Source organism: Lygodium microphyllum, chromosome 4, assembly GCF_053477565.2.
Source record: "Lygodium microphyllum isolate KBCC chromosome 4, Lygodium_microphyllum_v1.1.10, whole genome shotgun sequence".
In the NCBI taxonomy this organism is placed as follows: Eukaryota; Viridiplantae; Streptophyta; class Polypodiopsida; order Schizaeales; family Lygodiaceae; genus Lygodium; species Lygodium microphyllum.
In genome coordinates, this window is record NC_141138.1 from 175,855,837 (window position 1) to 175,875,517 (window position 19,681).

Consider the following 19,681-nt stretch of genomic DNA (forward strand, 5'->3'; position numbering starts at 1 on the left):
TGACTAGGTGCATATATTCTACCTTGAGTAGGATTCTCTTTGTAGATTCCTGCCAGACATCATCATGGCTTGATCCAGCTAATGCAAACAATATTAATATGGATCAGCACTGCATGAGACCCTTGAAGGACTTGTTCACGGGCTGTAACTCTTCAGGGTTGGACCTTGAGTGCGGTTCTGTTTAGTTGTTTCCTGCATGATGTCATGATGGCATGGTCCACTTAGCACAAGTACTTTTAAGTCTGATCACTTCAATTTTGGAAAACCACTATGTCCTATCCGTAGGTCTGCACTATTCACCTATCTCTAGGTGAATGCCTGTGGAAACTTGGAGCTAGGTACCACTGTAGACGAGCATTCTTGAGCTCTATTGAACTTGTCTTGGTGATCGGAAATAATGTTATTGGGTAAGGTTTTGCAATTGGAAGAAGTCGTCATGAGTAATTTGGCTCAAATTCCTGGCATTTGGGTTTTCTCATGCATGGAATGAGCTGCCTTTGCTTGCTAAAATAATTCATCACTGTGGATATATATGCTTCACTTTGGGAATAGGTGTTCTTAGGAACATTGTGATGATGCTTTTCAGCTTGGATGATATATTGGTGGGTAGTAATGTCTTTCTTCATTTGCATGGCATTCTAATCGACATGGAGCACGTAGCCATAAATTGATTAGAGGATTAGAGGATTGCTCCAGTAAGAACTGGGTTAACAGGCATATACAGATAATCTGAATTGCCTTCCATGAAAGGAGGTCTGCTTGTTGGCTTTGATAATCTACTTCTACCAGACCTTAGGGATGCCTTTATTCACTTTCTTGACAATCTGATCCATAACCTGAAGCACCTCTCAACCATATACTGATTCCTAGCTGTACCGGAGTACTATTTAATAAGGTTGGCTTCATTGACCTTGTGTATTTTGGCAAGAAAGTCATTTGAATTATACCTTGGCCTCCTAAACCCTAACCCCAACCCTCAACAGACCAGCATGGTGTGCAGCAGGTTAGTGAGCATTAGGCATGGTGGATAGTGTGCGTGACATAATTGGACTGTGGGATACAATGGTTCTGCAGGGCTGTGGGATTTTAATGTGCATGGGGATAGTTTCTTGGATTCCATGCATATTGTGCAGGTCTAGTGTAGCCACACACTATGCAGGTCTATTGTACGCCCAGTGTGTGGTTGACTAGCATCCATAATCCTCTCTTTATGTGTGGGTATAAAAAAACCACTTATTTCAGGAGGGGTTGTGTTGCCTCTGGACTATTTCCCACGATGTCTTTTTGATGCCTCAGATTTGGGATTGACGATGAAAATTGCAGCATGACATGTTGGGAAAATTGTAGCTGCTAATTTCAATTGTTTAAATGTGCTCTTTGCACTTGCACATTATATAATTCATTAATCTCCAGCTCTCAACTAGTGAAACCATGCCACTGATGGACCTTCCCATGTCCTACACAATTTATGTTACAGCTTGCTTGCTTGCCCATAGAGCAAGGTGTCAATCACATGTTAACCCTAAACTTGGAAAACACATCTTGGTGATGCCACCTATTGTAAGTAATTACTTTCATCACTGGAAAAGCACCACATGCTTGAAAGAGGTGTTCATTGGCTTTGATTGTGTAGGTTTGTTGACTAAATGAGATGGTTGCAGTCTAGGTGCCTGTCTATATGACCTCAAGTGGGGTCCTTTTTCTACATTCATGCATGAAATCATGATGGGATACTCTAGTTAGAACATATAATCATAACATTGATCAGTTTGATTTGTGGAAACGCTCCAATTGAACATTTTGAAGGTCTTGCTCCTTGGTTTGTATCATTAATCTATCTCTAGGTGAGTGGCAAATAAAAATGCGGAGAGCATTCTCAAACCTTTGTAAGATTTTCTTCTTGAGTAGACATAATGTGCTTGAATACACCATTTTAATCTGAATACACCACTTTAATCTTGATTAGACATAATGTGCTTGAATACACCATTTTAATCTGAAGATGTCATGATTAATGATGCCAAATGCCCAGCATTTGGCTCGTCTTGTGCATGGAATGAGATAGCATTGCTTGCCAAAGTGTTTCATCTCTATGATCGAGGCATCAGATTGGCAATAGGTAATACTTGGAACAAGGTGATGAAATTTTGGGTAATGTGCTGCAAGCGCCTACAAGAATGTGAACATGACTAGTTGTCTTTTGACTATTGATTTTGAATTTCATGCCAATGTTGTGCACATGCTGAACTTCTTATGAATCTGCTTTAGTGAGGTAGAAGGTAGCATTCCTTTAATTGGTAATCTAGTGAGATGCCTTTCTGAGCATTGGGAGAGGCAGCACTATACAGATATCTCCTCTTGCAAGGTTTCTCCCAAACACATCCTCAATGTGGGAGTTTAACACACATGAGAGTTATTTTGATGTACCGTTTGCAGGACTTGTGAAAATCAAAAGGTAGAACCTTCAACAGGTCTTGCAGATTTCATGTTTGCACTTCTTAGAAAAAATTATATTTCATCCTTGAGTAGATATGTCTTGGTCTTTCACATGAGCAGCTTGGTGGACTATGCTAAAACCTTTCCCATCGCCAACTTATGACCAGTAAATGATGGGCTTACTAAAGCTGACAAAGTTGCAAGGAGGTTTATATTCTTGTCCTACGCTACACATAAACTACCATCCTTACCCCATGGCATTGTTCTTTGACGAGAAAGTGGTGCAAATAAAAGGAGATGAACTGCAGCAATGACAATATCATGAGATGCTGGTGCAATTTGCATGGCATTGTTCTTTGACACAAAAGTGGTGCAAATAAAAGGGGATCAACTGCAGCAATGACAAGTTCATGAGATACTTGTTGCAATTTGCAAGAGCTATATGTGAAGCTATAGGATAGCTCTTACTGTATGAGATTAGGAAATTTGTCAGTACTTGTAAGAAAGGGCACATAAAATTGAGGGTAAGATTGTTTCAAATGCAGCTTGGGAGAAATGGTGTCTTGAATTGAGAACTTCTTTTGCAATCTTTCAACATTTCATTATTATTAAGTTTTGCTTTTGTTAGGAGGGACAGTTGAAAAAGGGGGAGGAGGTGTGTTTTTGGTGGAATGTTTGTTATGCTTTATCCTCTTGATTTTTTTTCCCATGGGAGGGGGACAGTCAATGGACAAGGGTTTTCTCCAATCATTCAAACATGCCATTGCCAAGAGTTTGGAACTTCGATCAGTTTTCTTCCTGTTTCTGCTTCCCATTGTTTTGGTGGTGCATTCAACTAATGCTTGTTGTGTTTGTGAACCAATTCACAGAACAGAGACTAAGAAGTGCATATGCACAGTTAAAGGCACGTGGAATCCCATTGGCATCAAACCAAGTTCACTATAGTTTAATCTACCGAGCCCCAGAACGAAATGGAGTGAAGAAGGCGTGTGAAGAGCTTGGTGTTAGTATTATAGCTTACTCTCCTATTGGACAAGGTACTTGAAACTGACATGGAGCATAATCAGGTTTATATAGTTCTATTTACACCAATCAAGATGCAAGATGCAAGATCAAGTAAAGCATCAATATGCAAGGTTTATATAGTTCTATTTACACCAATCAAGATGCAAGATCAAGTAAAGCATCAATATGCAAGGTTAAGTAATGCAATTGACAAGTAAACATAGAGTTGTTTTGTGGTTTTTGTAGAGAGGTTGTTAAAGTAGCTTTATGTTTATCTAGAATGTTTGATGTTACTGGACAGCTGGCAGAAGGCAAACAGTCAACCAGCCTAAAAGTGCCTGACTGACTTGTGACGCTTGAATGGGTGGTAGGAAATGGTCTTCATCTTTTTTATATCCAGTTTGATGTCCATGTTAAATCCTTGAAAATACATGTATCTTACACAGACTTTTTATGAGGATATGAAGAGAGCAAGTATGAGCTGAGTTTTCATTCTTGTTTACAGCTTCATAGCTTAGTCAGTTGAACCTCAATTAGAACATTTATGATCGTATTGGGTGATCTTTGTGGCATGCCTGAAGGTTCACCATAGCATAGCTGTAGCAGCACTGCAGGTCAGCTGTAGTGAGGCTACAGAAGCAGGAACAAGGAAAACATGAAACAACTGCGAGGGGCCTTTTACTTTCCGGAGGGAGATCCCAGCTCCAGCAATGTCAAGGGCAGTTACTTTTTGTTGCTAGAGTGGTTACTCTCAAACGGCTACTGCAGCCTTTACTCTCTGGTGTCTACATTAAAGTAGAGACAGCCTTTTGCTCTCCAGAGGACACCCCAGCTCCAGCAACGTCAAGAGCAGTTACCTTTTGTTGCTAGAGTGGTTACTCTCAAGCAGCTGCTGCAGCCTTTACTCTCCTGGCATCTGCTTTAAAGTAGAGATGTGGCAGAGCTAGTTACAAAAATGGTTATTCCTAGGTGGCTACCTGCAGCAGCAGTGGATCACTGGACATGTGTCTCTTAATAGCTTTTTGTTTTTGAAAAAGTGTGGCTAATTATATTCCTCAGAAGAAATTACAAAGAAATACAAGTGCTCAATAGTCTAGTTTGTTGGGTATTTCACTTACGCCTCACTTACGCCTACGCTCACATAGGAGTGTCGGTAATTAGTAGGACACTAGGGCACTTTTTACTCTTGGTAGGAGAGGTTTTTTCCCCCAGACTTATGGTCTTATTTTGTATGTACTTATGCCACACACTTACAGGCACTTATCATGTTTGGGTATGAACACCCGATACAACCCTAAGGTTTAAGGGTTGTACCTTGTACTTTCACTACACACTCTTTCAGTCTATTGCATTGGGTGTCGTGCTTCACTCTCACACTGTCTACTGATTTCTGGCTGAGCTTCGATCCTGACTTCATCTCACATTTGGTATCAGAGCATTGGCTCTGTTCAGCTGAGGCCCTGTTCAGCTCAGCTCTGCTCAGCCTTTGGGAGTCTCTGCTCAGGTCCAACCTCAACCTTCAGAAGGAGACGCCCTGCCCCTGTGCTTTGCACAGCAGCGCCTTGTCCTGCAGCAGCTTGACCTGCTTCTCCTTACGCCAACTGACCTGCCAGACTGCAGAACGTCCCGCCAGTCCCGTATGAAGCACCAGCTCCCATCAGTCACGCTGCCCTTGGCCACGCCCGCCCCCTGGCAGCAAACCCGCCTGAGAAACACCTCCTGCGCCTCCCATCATCAGAGTGCCACCCGTCGTCAAACCTCTGCCCGTCGTCCTGCAACCTGCCAAACGCTGCGCCCAGCACCACTTGTGAGCCAGTGTCCACCTCTGCCTCTGCATCGCTGCCTGTCTGCCTCAGAGCTTGCCAGTTTGCCTAGGGACCACGCTGCCTGCCACCCCTCTGACCTGTGACACCTGTTCGTCCCCCGTTCTCCTGCCAGCTTGCCTGTACCCGTACTTGTACCTGCGCCTGTGCCTGTACCTGTGCCCGTGGCTACCAGCTTGTCAACTCGACATTTCTGAGGTTTTTAAAAAAAAAACTTTTATCTTTTTGTTCCAGAATTAACTTCTGGAAGAGGGGGTTTCTACCCAAGCAAACACGGAACTGTGGATACGTGTCCCGGACACGGTGGATGCAAATTTCTGGGCAAAATTATTAGACATTTTGGGGCTTTGGTGTCTTTTGAGGACATTGGCACATGTATTGCAATCTCAATCACTGATAGACTGATTTGGACAAATTTGGGTCAAGAAATTTTGGGGATTTTGCTGATATAGTGTTGCTGAACACTAAATGCACCTTAGATTGTGTGCATTATAGAGAATTTTGACAGAGTGCACCTCAGTGTACTAATTGTAGAAAGTTATTTCCTGCAATTTTTGGAAATTTTGAGATTTCCAGTTTGGTCTAGCTTGGACATTGCTCTTTTGCTTCTTTTGGTAATTGATTGTCATGGCAATTAGGGAGGAGATGTCTTTACCTATGTATCCAAGGAGGATAGATTGGATGGAAACAACTATTCACTTTGGTCCTTCATGATGAAGAATGTGCTTGTAGTGAAAAATCTTTGGGATTATGTTAGTGGAGAAGAAGTTAGACCTGGAGTTGTGGCTCCAGCTATTCCTCCAGGAGGACGTGCACAGTGGGCACCTCAGCTTGCTCCACTTCAACCACTTCCCCAAAGATTAGCAGCTCAAAAAGCATGGGATACACGGGATGCACATGCTTTGTCACTGATTGCATTGGCAGTTCAACGGTCCATCATCCCTCACATTCGTTCAACAGGTTCTTCACGAGAAGCTTAGCTAACTTTGGAGTAGATGTTTGTAGGAAAGAATGAGATTCACATCTCTTTCTTAAGGAAAGAGCTAGAGACATTGAATATAAAAAAGGTTTAATTTAAAAAAGACTATTCTGTTTTCTCTTTCCCCCCTTTGTTTGTCTCTTTCTCTGTCTTTTTCTTTTTTTTTTTAATCCTTATCCTTTTTCTTCTTCTTCTTCTTCTATCTCCCTCTCAAATTGTGTGAAAAACTTTAAATTGAAAATATATTTTAAATTTACTTAATTAAATTAAGGAAATTTTAAATTAAGAATTTTAATATGAGAGAGATAGAGAGAGAGAGTGTGTGTGTGCGTGAAACTTTTGATTGATTGATTGATTGATTGATTGAGAGAGAGAGAGAGAGAGAGAGAGAGAGACACTTTTGATTTAGGAAGGATGATGCGTCGCTTGCAGCCCCGTCGCCATTGCCTGGTCGTCGTCGCCTGCAGTCGCCTTCTGGCCGTCGCCCGCAGGCCCGTCGCCTGCATTTGAAGGCCCGTCGGCTACGGCTGAGTCCCCTGCCCTGTTGTTTAAAGGCCCATCGGCTGTGTCCCTCGCCCTGCTGTCACCCACCTGAACTGCGGACTCTACGCTTGCTTGTCACCCGTTCGCCCTGTGCATTAGGGTTTCTGCTAACGCTTGACCCCTGCCCTGCGCCCCCGACTGTCCTGCTCTGCAGTCAACTGCCAGCCCTGTGTTTCGCCCTCCTGCCCCTGCACTGTTAGGATTGTGCCCTGCCACACGCATTATTGGGACAGGCCACGACTGAGGCCGACAGGTAAAGCTCACGTTTCATCGGCTGTGCTTGCAGAATACGCCCCTGGACAGCACCTTTGTACAGAAGAGAGAGAGAGAGAGAGAGAGAGAGAGAGAGAGAGAGAGAGAGAGAGAGAGAGAGAGAGAGAGAGAGAGAGGCCTGTGTGTATCTGCCTCCGGTGAGCTCTTCACTCGGCCTCTGACCGGCATACGTACTGATACAATATGGCTGGTCTGGATCTGGCTTTTATAGACCAAACGGTGGCAGCTCTTGGTCTGGATTCTGATACGAAGGAACCAGAGGATATGGTTCCGTGCACCGAGTAGATGCCCCCTGCTCCTGACTTCCAGCCTGCGGGCAAACGCACCAAGCATACTTCGGCAGAGACAATGGATCATTAGGATCGTTCCCATGCTCAGGTTGCTTCTAATTCTGTGGACTCTCAGGATGTTGACTGGGAGCATTTGCTGGAGTTTGCCAACACTCTGCTTGGTGATTATGTTCAACACAATCAGGAAGTCTTTTCTGACTCTGCAATGGAAGATGTTCTGAAAGCCACTGTGGACCCGAAAAATGTCTTGCGCTCCTTTTCAGTGATTTATGAACGTGCTGTGATACTCTTCTTCACTGGTAGGATCCCACTGCTTTCCCGTATTCACTAGTGGCTGCACAGTCTGCTACAAGGGGAATGTGTTGAAGAGATTTCTGTTGGGCCCCGAGGTTTTTTTGAGATACTGTTGAAATCTGAGACACACCATGCTGCTCTCCTGTCTAAACTGCCATTGTTCGTTGATCGCCGTTTGGTCCATGTGGTGCCATGGCGCCCAATGGCAGATTTTCAGCACCTGCTGCAACGTGAATGCCCTGTGTGGGTTGAAGTGGAAAGCTGTCCGGCTGTTTATTGGCCACAGTTAAAGGACACCATGGCCACTGTGGGCACTGTTTTGGTCCCCCCAAGCCTAAGAGCCATGAATCGTAACCGTTTGTGTATGTTATGGGACACTGCTAGGAAAAGGCCTGCTTGGTTACGTATTAATTGCTTTGGCATGCATCCTTTACATTTTCGTTTGAAATGGGGCAACTTTGCAGGACATTGCTTTTCGTGTGGAAAATTGGGGCATTTTATGGCTGAATGCCCAGAGAAGCACCACACTTCAGATGCCGAGCATGTTGCATTGCCCATGGAAGATATGGTATGTGATGCTCCGTCGCAGGATGCCACCCAGCCACCTAAAGTTTTGGATAAAGGTAAACAACAGGTCTCGGGTTTGGATTCCCGCGGCAATGACTGGGTAGATGTACGCGCGAAAAAAGGCAACAGGCTTGTTGCTGGCATGGTGGATACTGTGCCTACTGCCTCACCAGATTCCATGCGTACTTATATGCGCAGGAAAGAAATGTTGTCTTCAGAGCACTCTGCTCCTGCCATGGTTTCCTTTGCTCCCCGTCAATAGCCAACTAGGAGAGTGTATTTGGATGGTCCAAAGGGTCCACCTGCTAAGCTGGCTTTTGATACTAGAGGTAACGTCATTACCCCACGGGATCGTCGTTATCCCCGTTTCATCCCCAAGACAGCGGATATGCCGTTTACCTCCAAATCTGGTCGTCAGAACTCTTTTGCCATATTAGCTGATTTTTTGGATGAGGGAGTCCTAGACATTCTCGCAGAAAAGGTCAAATCGAGGCAAGCTGTGCCTCGTACCTGATTTTCTTTTGAATACACATGAAGATAGCCACGTGGAATGTGCAAGGAATCTGTTCTCACCACAAGCAACATGCCATGTGGACTGCATTACATGAGAATCAGTGGGATGTCTTGTGTGCTGTTGAGCACAAGAGTCACGGTGAAGCAGGAAAAGTTGTGGATTGCCATGGCTTTCGTTTGTTCTATGCAAGGACACATGCCAGGCAGTATTCTGGTGTGCTTATGATTGTACATGAAAAATATCAGCCTGTTCTTATTAAGAATGATGTACATGGCTGCTTTGTGTTGATTGAAGTTTTATTCGAAGGAGAGATCTTATGGTTACTTGGCCTCTATGCTCCGAATGATCCTTTATCTCGCTAGGAGCTTTGGTATACTTTGCAGACTTCCTTGTCCCTTGGCAGACGGGGTTTTTTGATGGGGGATTTTAATATGTGTGTTGATTCTTCACAGTCCACATCAGAGCATTCGGTAATGGATGCACCGGAAAGTCGTATGTGGCATGAGTTGGCTCTTTCCGTTCTTAAGCAAGATCTCTGGTCTTGGCTGTACCCTTCTTCTACAGGGTTTACTTTCCATTCTGCCCAGTATGCAACAACATGGTCGTGGTTAGACCGCATATACATCATGCAGAATGATGATTTCCTTCCTGAGATGCTCGAAATGAAAGTGTTGCAACAATATGCCTTGTCGGACCATTTCCCTCTACAGCTTGAGCTGCTTGCACAACCCATTGCTCCTTTCAAGCAATTTCTGGATAGACTCCCTTTGCGTTTCAACTCATCTTATTTGAAGTTGCAATCTTTCAGGGCTATATGCAGCAATTGATTGATCGATTCTTATTGGATTTCTCATCTCAGGGCACTGCTTCGTTTGAACGATTGCTCTCTAATGTGAAGCGGGTTGCTCGGCAGTATGGGATCCATCATGCCTCTCTTTGTCGGCGGCGTCGACAAGCAGCGGAGGACCTACTGGCTTTGGTTCGTTCTTTGCTGATGGACACTCTAGATGATGTATTTCTGCTGTCACTGGCAATGCGTTTGGCTGATCTTATTAAAGAGTTTCAGTTGAAATCTTATCTGCAGGTCAAATTGCAACATCTGACGGAGACTTTGCAAGATAGTGCTTGTCAGACTCATAAGTTCTTTCGAGCTCTCCATGCCTCTCCTGCTCAAGAGAATATGACTAGATTCCAGGATGCAGAAGGTCAAATGGTCCTTGATCCGCAGACTATTGTGAATATGTGTAGGAATTATTTCCTTGACCTTCTTGGTTCCACTTCTCCTCCTTCAGGCCAAATTACTCATGCTCGTTCAGTTTTTTATGATCAGGTCCGCAATCAGGTTCCGCAGGACATGCAATCTACTTTGGAGGCAGATATTTGTGAGGCGGAGGTTATGGATGTTCTGTTACACTTGCCCAAGGATAAAAGTCCTGGCTGGGATAGTCTCACCAATGAGTTCTTTGAGATTTTTGCCACCCAGCTCGTGAAACCATTGACGGCTTTATTTCAGCAGGTGTGGGAAACGGGGATCATGCCTTCCTCATGGAAAGGTCTTATTAAACTGCTTCCAAAAGTTCCTTCGCCGTCCATGTTGAAACAGTGGCACCCAATTTCTTTGATGGGTTCTATGTATAAAATCTTTTCCAAAGTAATGGCGAATCGGCTCCATAAGCATCTTCCTGCCATTGTGCATCCTCTCCAATATGGTTTCATTAAGGGCCGAAACATTTTGCACAATGTATTAAATGCGCAACTGGCGATTGATTATGCAAGGCATTCTAATCAGGAGGTCGTACTGGTTTAATTGGACCTGGAAAAGGCTTTTGATTATCTGGACTGGTTTTTCATTGCAGAACTTATGTCTACTATGGGCTTTGGTGCTCGGATGTCTTGTTTGATCTACACTATCAGTGCTGCAGCATCTTCGCGAGTCATGCTGAATGGAGGCATTACCAAGCCAATTGTCCTTGCCTGCTCTGTCAGACAGGGGTGCCCTTTGAGTCCTCTCTTCTTTGCCCTTGCGACTCATCCAGTTCTTTCGATGTTATCTCATATGGCAGATTCTACTCAGTTGGCTGGATTGTCGCTTCCCTGTGGACAACACTTCATTAGTCAATCCTTGGCTGATGACAGCTTTATGATTCTACGTGCGGACAAGGATAACCTTCGCAAAGCATTAGATGTGTGGGCTCTCTTTGGTCAGGCTTCCGGTCTTCGCATCAACGCTTTGAAATCAGCCATTCTCAGCTGCACGGAGTTGGATTTGCAGTCATTGGACTAGCAGGGAATGGTTGTTCCCCGTGGCTCCATTGTCAGGCATCTTGGGTACCCTTTGGGTGTTGATGTTCCCCCAAAGCAGCTACTACAGTGGATTTCACAGAAACTGGCGGCTAAGTTTCTGTATTGGAAGTCTCAGGCTTGGCCCTTCCATGTTCGCCTCAAAGTAGCCGAGACAATTATGTTGCCAATGCTCACATATTTCTTGCCATTGCTGCCCTGGACTACTACTACACTGAATGCTCTTACTCAGTCTATTCGTTTCATGTTATGGAAGAAGGATTCCTTGCATGCAGGCATTTCTTGGATTTCTTGGTCGCATGCGTGCACCCCCAAACGCATGGGTGGAGGGGCTATTTTAGATGCCCAAACTCATATGTTGGCACTCCGCTGGTCTCTTTTTCTCGCCATGTGCTCGGATCATCATCCATGGGTCGTTATAGCCCGTTATTTTCTTGAGGATCACGGGCTTCTGCATGGTAATACCCAAATCCAGAGTTCTTGGTGGCATGTTCTTAATGCCCATTCTCGGTTCTCCAGTTCTTCATCTCTGCTTGCCCATTTGGTATGTTCCTGGAGACTGGTCCTCCGGAAGTTGCTTACCTACTAATTCTTTTCAATTAGAATTGTTGGCAGTCTCACGGTTAATTTCGTGGGAAGGTAAACATGAGCTTCGACCAAAATTCAACCGCATGGCACGTTTGGGCTTAACTTCAGTCGCGGATGCCACCCTTGCCAGTCGCAATGTGTTGATATCGTTTCGTACAGCCATGAGGCTTTTCAGGATCCCTCGTGGATACAGGTATTTATGGGAACAGCTTTTGATGGTGCTCCAGAGCAGGCAACCCTTTCTTGCCCTTGCTACGAATCGTCCCTGGCAGGACTGGGACTTTGCAAGCCAGCTGAATTTAGAAAAGGCTTCAGCTAACCAGGTGTATCATCTTCTGATTAAAGATCATCAATGGCTGGTTACTAAAGCTAATACTCTATGGGGATTGCATAAATCCCGGTCATGGTGAAGGGTAATTGTGATGGAGGGCTGGTTGAACAAGACACCCTTCAAATATAAGGTCTTTCTTTGGAGGGTGATGATTGGTGGTCTTCCGCTTGCTTCAGCTCTTTCCAAGCGTCGAATCTCCAACGGCAACTGTTTCTTTTGCACCACCAGTGTGGAATCCGCCCGTCATCGTTTTATTTCTTGCCCCCTTGCTAAGAAAATCTGGTTATTCTTGTCAGCCGTTTGGCGAGCGATGGTTGGTTTCTCGCTACGCCCGTTTGATTGGGTTTTTGCGCAGCCCAAATATCCCACACCGACACAGCCACATATGAAGATCTTGTTTCACTTTCTTCGATATTGGGGCTGTTGGCACAACTGGACCATTCGGAATGCTTTTCTTTTTTATTCAGCCTATAATGTTTAGCGGCATATTGCTAGGCTTAAAGGTCTCTCGTATTGGTAGATAGATCTTCTCCGGCACTCTGACATGCTCTCTCAGGAGGACTTCCGTCCCTAGCATATGGCAATTTCCTCTGTGTCTTTGCCATGACTTTGTAACTCTTTGGTCGTCTGGTTTTTGTAGAGAGTCAATGTGTGCACATGATGGGGTAGAGCCATCGTGTATCTTGTAATCATGTAAACTTGTACCTTTTTCGTAATTAATACAATTACCTTTTACGGAAAAAAAAAGAGGCTTTTGATTTAAAAAGAAGTTTGATTTAATTAAAGGAGAGAGAGAGAGAGAGAGAGAGAGAGAGAGAGTGTGTATATTAACGTCTCTAAAGGCCAATGTGGCCTATGAGACCAAAACAGTACATACAATGATGGTGTGTTTCTCATCTGGAACAAGAAAAAGAGAGGGTGATTCTATTCATAATCACTTGAACAATATTCAGGACTTACGTGAGCAACTCATGAATGTTGATGAGTACTATTCGGATGCACAGATGATATCTACTACATTGAACTCATTACCTCCTTCATACTTGGCTTTTCATACGGCCTTAAACCTCACTATGAGGATTGCCGCACAGTCAATCACATTTCTTCAGTTAGTGAGTTTGCTTCTAGAGGAGGAGCAAATAAGAAGAAATAGTGGTGTGGATACCATAGCCTCTGAGCAAGCTTTTATGGCTAGATAGAAAGGCAAAGGCAGCCAAGTAAAGAATGCTCCGCAGAGCTCTGGGACTTTTGGCACATCACAGGTAAGTAAAAAACAAGGGGGCATGCAAGCCAAAAAGGGCAAATGCCATTATTGCAAGAAGGCAAGTCACTACATCACTGAGTGCAGAAAGTGAATCGCCAAGGAGAAGGAGGAGTTAGGAATGTCTGTTTCTGATACTCCTTCCATTGCTACTGAGTCTGCGTCCTTTGTTGCAGACAGGGACTATTGCTTTTACACATGCAGTTATGACACTTCTTGGGCTGATCGAGCATTTAGCTCTACCGAGGATGCAGGCACTTGGTTTTTTGACAATGGTGCTTCTAGGCATATTACATCTCGCAGAGATTTATTTGCTTCTGTTGGTGCAGCTTCAGTTGGCAAGTTTGTACAGTGTGCCAACAATGTATCATACCCTGTTAGAGATATTGGGAAGATTGTGCTCACAGCCATTGATGGCTCTATTCTCCACTTACAGGATGCTTTGTTTGTGCCAAGCATAAAGAAGAATTTGCTCTCTATTTCTTCTTTGGCACGTAGTGGATTGCAGGTCACATTTGATGATGATAGATGCATAGTGAGAGACAAAGAATACATGACTTTGGTCTTGACAGGCACTTTATGTCATGGGTTATATGAGTTGGATGCTCTTTCAGTTGATCAGTCAACGTACCTGGCATCCACTCTTACTCCTGCTACGATACAGGCAGAGTTATGGCATGCTAGGATGGGGCATGTGAACTTTGGTAGCTTGATGCTCTTACAACGTATACAGATGCTAGATGGATTACCTCTACTGGAGAGACCTCCTAAGCACTTGTGCGAAGGATGTATTTTGGGAAAAATGCATCAGTTTTCGTTTCCCCCTGATGTTGCTTTTAGAGTAACAACCAAGTTGTAGTTAGTGCATTCAAATGTATGTGGGCCTATTCAAACAAAGTCATTGGGAAGATGTTACTATTTTGTGACTTTTATTGATGACTTTACTCGATTTTGCTAGGTCTACTCTTTGGTCAAAAAGTCAGAGGTGTATGATGCATTCTTGGCTTTTGTTGCACTTTTTGAGAATCAATCTAGTTGTAAAATAAAGACTCTCCATTCGGACCGAGGGGGGGAATATATGTCCTCTATACTGAATTCTTTTTTAAAGCAGAAGGGCATTGTCCATTAGTACACTACTACTTATACTCCACACCAGAATGGGATTGCAGAGAGGAAGAATCGGTCACTCATGGAGATGGCCAGATGTATGCTGAAAGCAAAGAGCTTGCCACACAGTTTTTGGATGGAAGCCGTCATGTGTCCTTGCCATGTTTTGATTAGATGCCCCACCAAAGCATTGAAGAAAATTACACCTTTTGAGGCTTGGAACAGCCGGAAACCTTCTATTGGACACTTTCGTACCTTTGGGTGCCTTGCATATGCACACATTCCATAGGTACTCAAAAAAAAGTTGGATAACAAGGCTATGAAATGCATTTTTGTGGGATCTAGTAGTGAAAGCAAAGGCTACAGACTCTGTGATCCTATCTCTTAAAAGGTGTTTGTCAGTAGGGATGTATTATTTGATGAAAAAACAGAATTGTCCCTTGCATGCCCGTGATGTATTTGAAGGGCTGCTACCCATTATATTTGGTGATTCAGCTAGAGTTTCAACAAGTGAACTCAATGTTCAGCGAGCTGCTCCATTGGAAAATGCAGAAAATCAGCTATTGGCTGATCTGAATATTCAGTAAAGTGCTGAAACTGAAATTGAGCAAGAGCTTATGCACAGTCAGGAGGCAAGACAAATGCTAGATGGTATTTACAGACTATGAAAGATAGTCATCTGGATGCACCCATGGCTGGTCGTACTAGAAGGCAAGCTCGTATGCATGATATTGCACATACCATGGAGTTTGTTATGGCAGCAAGCACACTTGATGATGAGGAGCCTAAATGTTTTGAGGATGCACAATAGAGTGTGCATTGGATGGCAACAATGCGAGCTGAATTGGATTCTATCACTAAGAATCAAACATGGAATTTAGTGTCTTTGCCATTTGGGAAGAAAGCCATTGAAACAAAATGGGTCTACAAGCTGAAACGAAATGAAGATGGATCCATTGACAAATATAAGGCAAGGCTTGTAGCTAAAGGCTATGGATAGAAGAAAGGCATTGACTATGAGGAGACATTTGCTCCTACTTCTCGCATGACGACCATCAGGTCTATGGTTGCTTTGGCTGCCCATTATGGATGGACTATGCATCAGTTGGATATTAAAACTCCATTTTTACATGGAAAACTTCATGAGGAAGTATATGTACAGCAGCCCATTGGTTTTGCAGTTGAGGGATCGGAACACTTGGTTTGCAAGCTAAAAAAAGCTTTATATGGTTTGAAACAAGCTCCTAGAGCTTGGTATGCAAAGATAGATACTTTCTTACTTAGCCAAGGGTTCTTAAACAACTCATCTAAGTCTACCCTTTACGTATGTAAAGAGGGGGGATCCATGCTAATCATTTGTCTATATGTTGATGATCTCTTGCTTATAGGGACACATGCTGATCAGATTTCAGCATTTAAACAAAATTTGCAGCAAATTTTTGACATGTCAGACTTGGGGTCTTTGCATTATTACTTGGGCATTCAGTTTATACATGATGCTAGAGGTATTGGTTTATCACAGTTAAGATACATTGGTAAACTTCTTGAGAAGTTTGGCTTACAAGATTGCAAGCCAGTCTGTACATCAATGGAACCCGGACTCAAGCTATCATTACATAATGATAGTGATTTGTTTGATATACACACATATGCTCCAGCAGTTGGATATCTTATTTACCTATGCAACACTAGGCCGGACATACACTTTGCAGTTTCAGCCCTGAGTAGATATATGCATCAGCCACGCATGTCACATTGGCAAGCTGTTAAGCATGTCTTCGGTTACTTGCAGGGTACTAGATCTCTTGGATTGCTTTATGCCAAGGGGGAACCACTGTAGTTACATGCTTATAGTGATTCTAATTGGGCTAGTGATTATGATTCACGTCACTCCACTAGTAGCAATTGTTGCTTTCTTGGCTCGTCTTGCATATCTTGGCTTAGCAAGAAACAGTCCACTGTTGCCACATCATTGTGTGAAGCTGAATACAAGGCAGCTTGTACTACCACAATTGAATGCATATGGATTAGACGCTTCCTAGCTGATCTGGATGTATTTGTTACGGAGCCTACTCCTTTGTTAACTGACAGTCAGAGTGCCACATGCAAGTGATATTAGCCTTGTCTATTGTCCTACCACCAGTAATGTGGCAAACATCTTCACCAAAGCTCTTCCTCGTGACAAGTTTGAAGCATTTCGCATGCTTTAAATTTGATCTTCTTTAGTAGCGGATGATCCTTGTACTCTTGATCACTCTTCACTCCAGGGGGGTTTGTTGGGTATTTCACTTATGCCTCACTTACGCCTACGCTCACATGGGAGTGTCGGTGATCAGTAGGACACTGTGGCACGTTTTACTCTCGGTAGGAGAGGTTTTTTCCCCCAAACTTATGGTCTTATTTCGTATGTGCTTATGTCAACTCCCCTACAACCCTAAGGTTTAAGGGTTGTACCTTGTACTTTCACTACACACTCTTTCAGTCTATTGCATTGGGTGTCGTGCTTCACTCTCACACTGTCTACTGATTTCTGTGCTAAGCTTCGATCCTAACTTCATCTCACATAGTTGTATCGTCTCACGCAAAAACATAGTTGGTTTTGTGTGTTGCCAGTGGGAGGAGGATGTGACCAGCAGTAAGAGACTGAATCAGTAGAAAAATGCAGGTGAGGAGAGAGAAAGACTAAAAACGCAGGCAGGACAGCTTGTAGGAGAGAGAGAGAGAGAGAGAGAGAGAGAGAGACTAAAAACGCAGGCAACAGGACTGCGATGACGTAGCAGGCTGTACGGCAGCAGGTCTGCACAGGAACAGTAGTCGCTTGGCTGGAATCAGCTCCAAACTGCGTGAGGAGGGCTGGAAATCAGGTGCCAATTGATGGAGACAGCAATGGGCAGCTTCAGCTAAGATGTCCTCCACGAACGGGGTGTGGGCAGCAAGCTGAAACACCTAAAATCTGCAAAAACAAGATTTTGATGCAGCGGAAGAAGAAGAGAAGTGGATGTTGAACCTGCCACCGGTCCTTGCCTTCACTGGAGTGGAGGATCTTCGCTGCTAGGTGAGCAGATCCAGCTCTGATACCATGTCAAAAGATGACTCCAATCCTCTTCCGAGGCTAGGCGCAACTGGATGGAGTTGTCAGCAAACTCCTCTCCACACCAGCTCTGTTGGCTTGCATACCATAGGCAATGCTTTGGAGTCTCTCAGTGCTCATGTGGGCAGCCCTTGCAAACTCCATCTTGCTGCATGTGGGCCAGTTAGCAGAGCTAGAGTCACTCTCTTGGATCCCAATCCAACTCATTCAAAGGCCACTTCCCTAGATCCAGAGGTGCGGCTCTAAGATGTCTGATTAGGCTATGTGTGGATCCAACCACCACATCTTCCTTTCGAGGCCTATGACTCCAATCCTCTTCCAAGGGATGTTGGGGAAGTCTAGGTCCTGCTGTCCTAGAGCTAGACAATCATCTTCCTGTATAAAAGAGAAAGTGCCTAGGGGGGCATGCTGACTCTGCTTACCACCTACGTGGATCTCGATTCCCAATCTGACTCATTCAAAGGTTGCTACCACCAAATCTAGAGGTGTGACTCTTGAATGTGTGATTAGGCTATGTGTTGATCCAATCACCATGTCTTCCCCTTGAGGTCTATTACTCTGATCATCCTCCAAGGGATGTTGGAGAAGTCTAAATCTTGTTGTCCTCTATCTAGAGCTCAGCTGTTTACCCTTGTGTACAAAAAAGAAAGTGCCTAGAGGGGCACTGATGACTCTGCCTGCAACGTGCAATGGGATGCCCATGGGTGAAAACTGTGCTGTCCACCCCTCTCCTGGCTGCACTAGCTTTCTACAGGAGGGGGGGCTAGCCAATGCTGGGGGATGGTTGCATCCATCTCTTGCCTCCTAGCCTTTGCCTCTCTTCGGCGTCTTGTTGATTGCTGTAGAACCTCTAGATCTGCACCCTTGTAGATGTCTCTCCATACCTTGGCAGTTTGGGCAGGGCCAACCTCCTAGCTGGAAAAATGGTTCATCTCCTCCTAGCATATAGGAGCCCGTTGTTTCAGGGCCTTATGCATGCTCTGCTATAGTAGATTATGGAGGAAAGATGATCTAGGTAAGGTGATTGGTGTCCTATTGACAGTTCATCTAATAGATGGCCTCGTGCTCATCTTGTGATTGGAAAGCACAGAACATGTCTTGCTTGGAGAGAGTGGTGGTGAGAAGTGACCATCACATCTCCTCTATTACTATGGCTGGGATGCAATCCCACACATGTTGCCTGCAATGAAGTACCTGAGCCGAGATTGTCTCTTGCTGAAAAAGCAATGTGTACCAGTCAGTGGCAAGCCCCATCACCTCCTCAGGTCAGTATCCCACTCTTCGGCACAGATCAGACAAGTTGTGGATCTAGTTGTGGATCTGGTCCCCCAAGTGTGAGGTTGGTGCACCTAGAAGAACTCTGCACATGCTATCACCTTTTTGCCCCTAGGGTAGGTGTGATCCTTGGGTGACTCTTGTAGCAACCTTCAGATGCCTACTAGATATCATTGCATGCCCTTTCCTCCTCCCAATATTGGTGTCGAGCATGGAGGGCTGCCTCTTGACAAATCCCGCTTGACCCCTCCAGAGCTGATGCCACCTTTGCAATCCCTCCATCCTGTACCCACTCCTTGGTTCAGAGCTATTTGATCTGTCTCCTCACCTCCTCATGCTTGTAGGTTGAATCTCGGATTCGACATGAGCGAGGTCAAGGGCTGCAGTAGGAGTATCTAGGGAGAGGAGAATCGAGCATGTTCTAGCAAGGTGGTCTTTGCTAGTTGTCCAACATGCCCTCCCTGTGTACTGCCCTACTCCCTCACATAGAACGTGTCCAAGTGGTCTAGGAGAATGCCACCCACCCATCTATACCCCCAAGAGAAGTCTAGTGAGCCATCACGTCTATGGAAGGTTGGGTCTCTCCAAAGATTGCATATTACGAAGATGAAGGCCTTCCATGCCACTTGCTCATCATCTGCTATGCCTTGGAAGTCCATGCCTCTGCCTTGTTGATCCTTGAAGGTCTCCAAGTTGTTGAAGTCTCCAACAATCCTAGAGTTCTCCTTATGTAGTCCAGCCATGATCTCTATCTAGAATCCATCACGTGCTCTGACCTCCATAAGTGCATAAACATTCATGGTTCCAATGCGTGAAATCCCAATATCTAGCCTCACCCATAAGGTTGTACCTACAACAATCATCCCATGATTGTCAACATAAATAAGCTCATGCCAATTGAGGTGCATACTCCACTTCAGCCAAGGGTGTCGATATAGTACTCCCAATATGTGTGAGAACCTCTTGGAAGCACATTTCCAACTTTGGTAGCTTGGGATGGGAA

At 44.5% G+C, this 19,681-nt stretch overlaps 1 protein-coding gene across 2 annotated transcripts in view; it reads left to right on the top strand.

Moving 5' to 3' along the window:
* LOC148037944 (NAD(P)-linked oxidoreductase superfamily protein) overlaps positions 1-19,681 on the top strand; it is a 136,783-nt gene that overhangs the window by 96,937 nt on the left and 20,165 nt on the right. For both annotated transcript variants that reach the window (XM_087676982.1, XM_087676981.1), the window contains exon 8: positions 3,306-3,473. In XM_087676982.1, the coding sequence (XP_087533108.1) occupies positions 3,306-3,473 (168 nt within the window). The remainder of the gene's footprint in view (positions 1-3,305; positions 3,474-19,681) is intronic.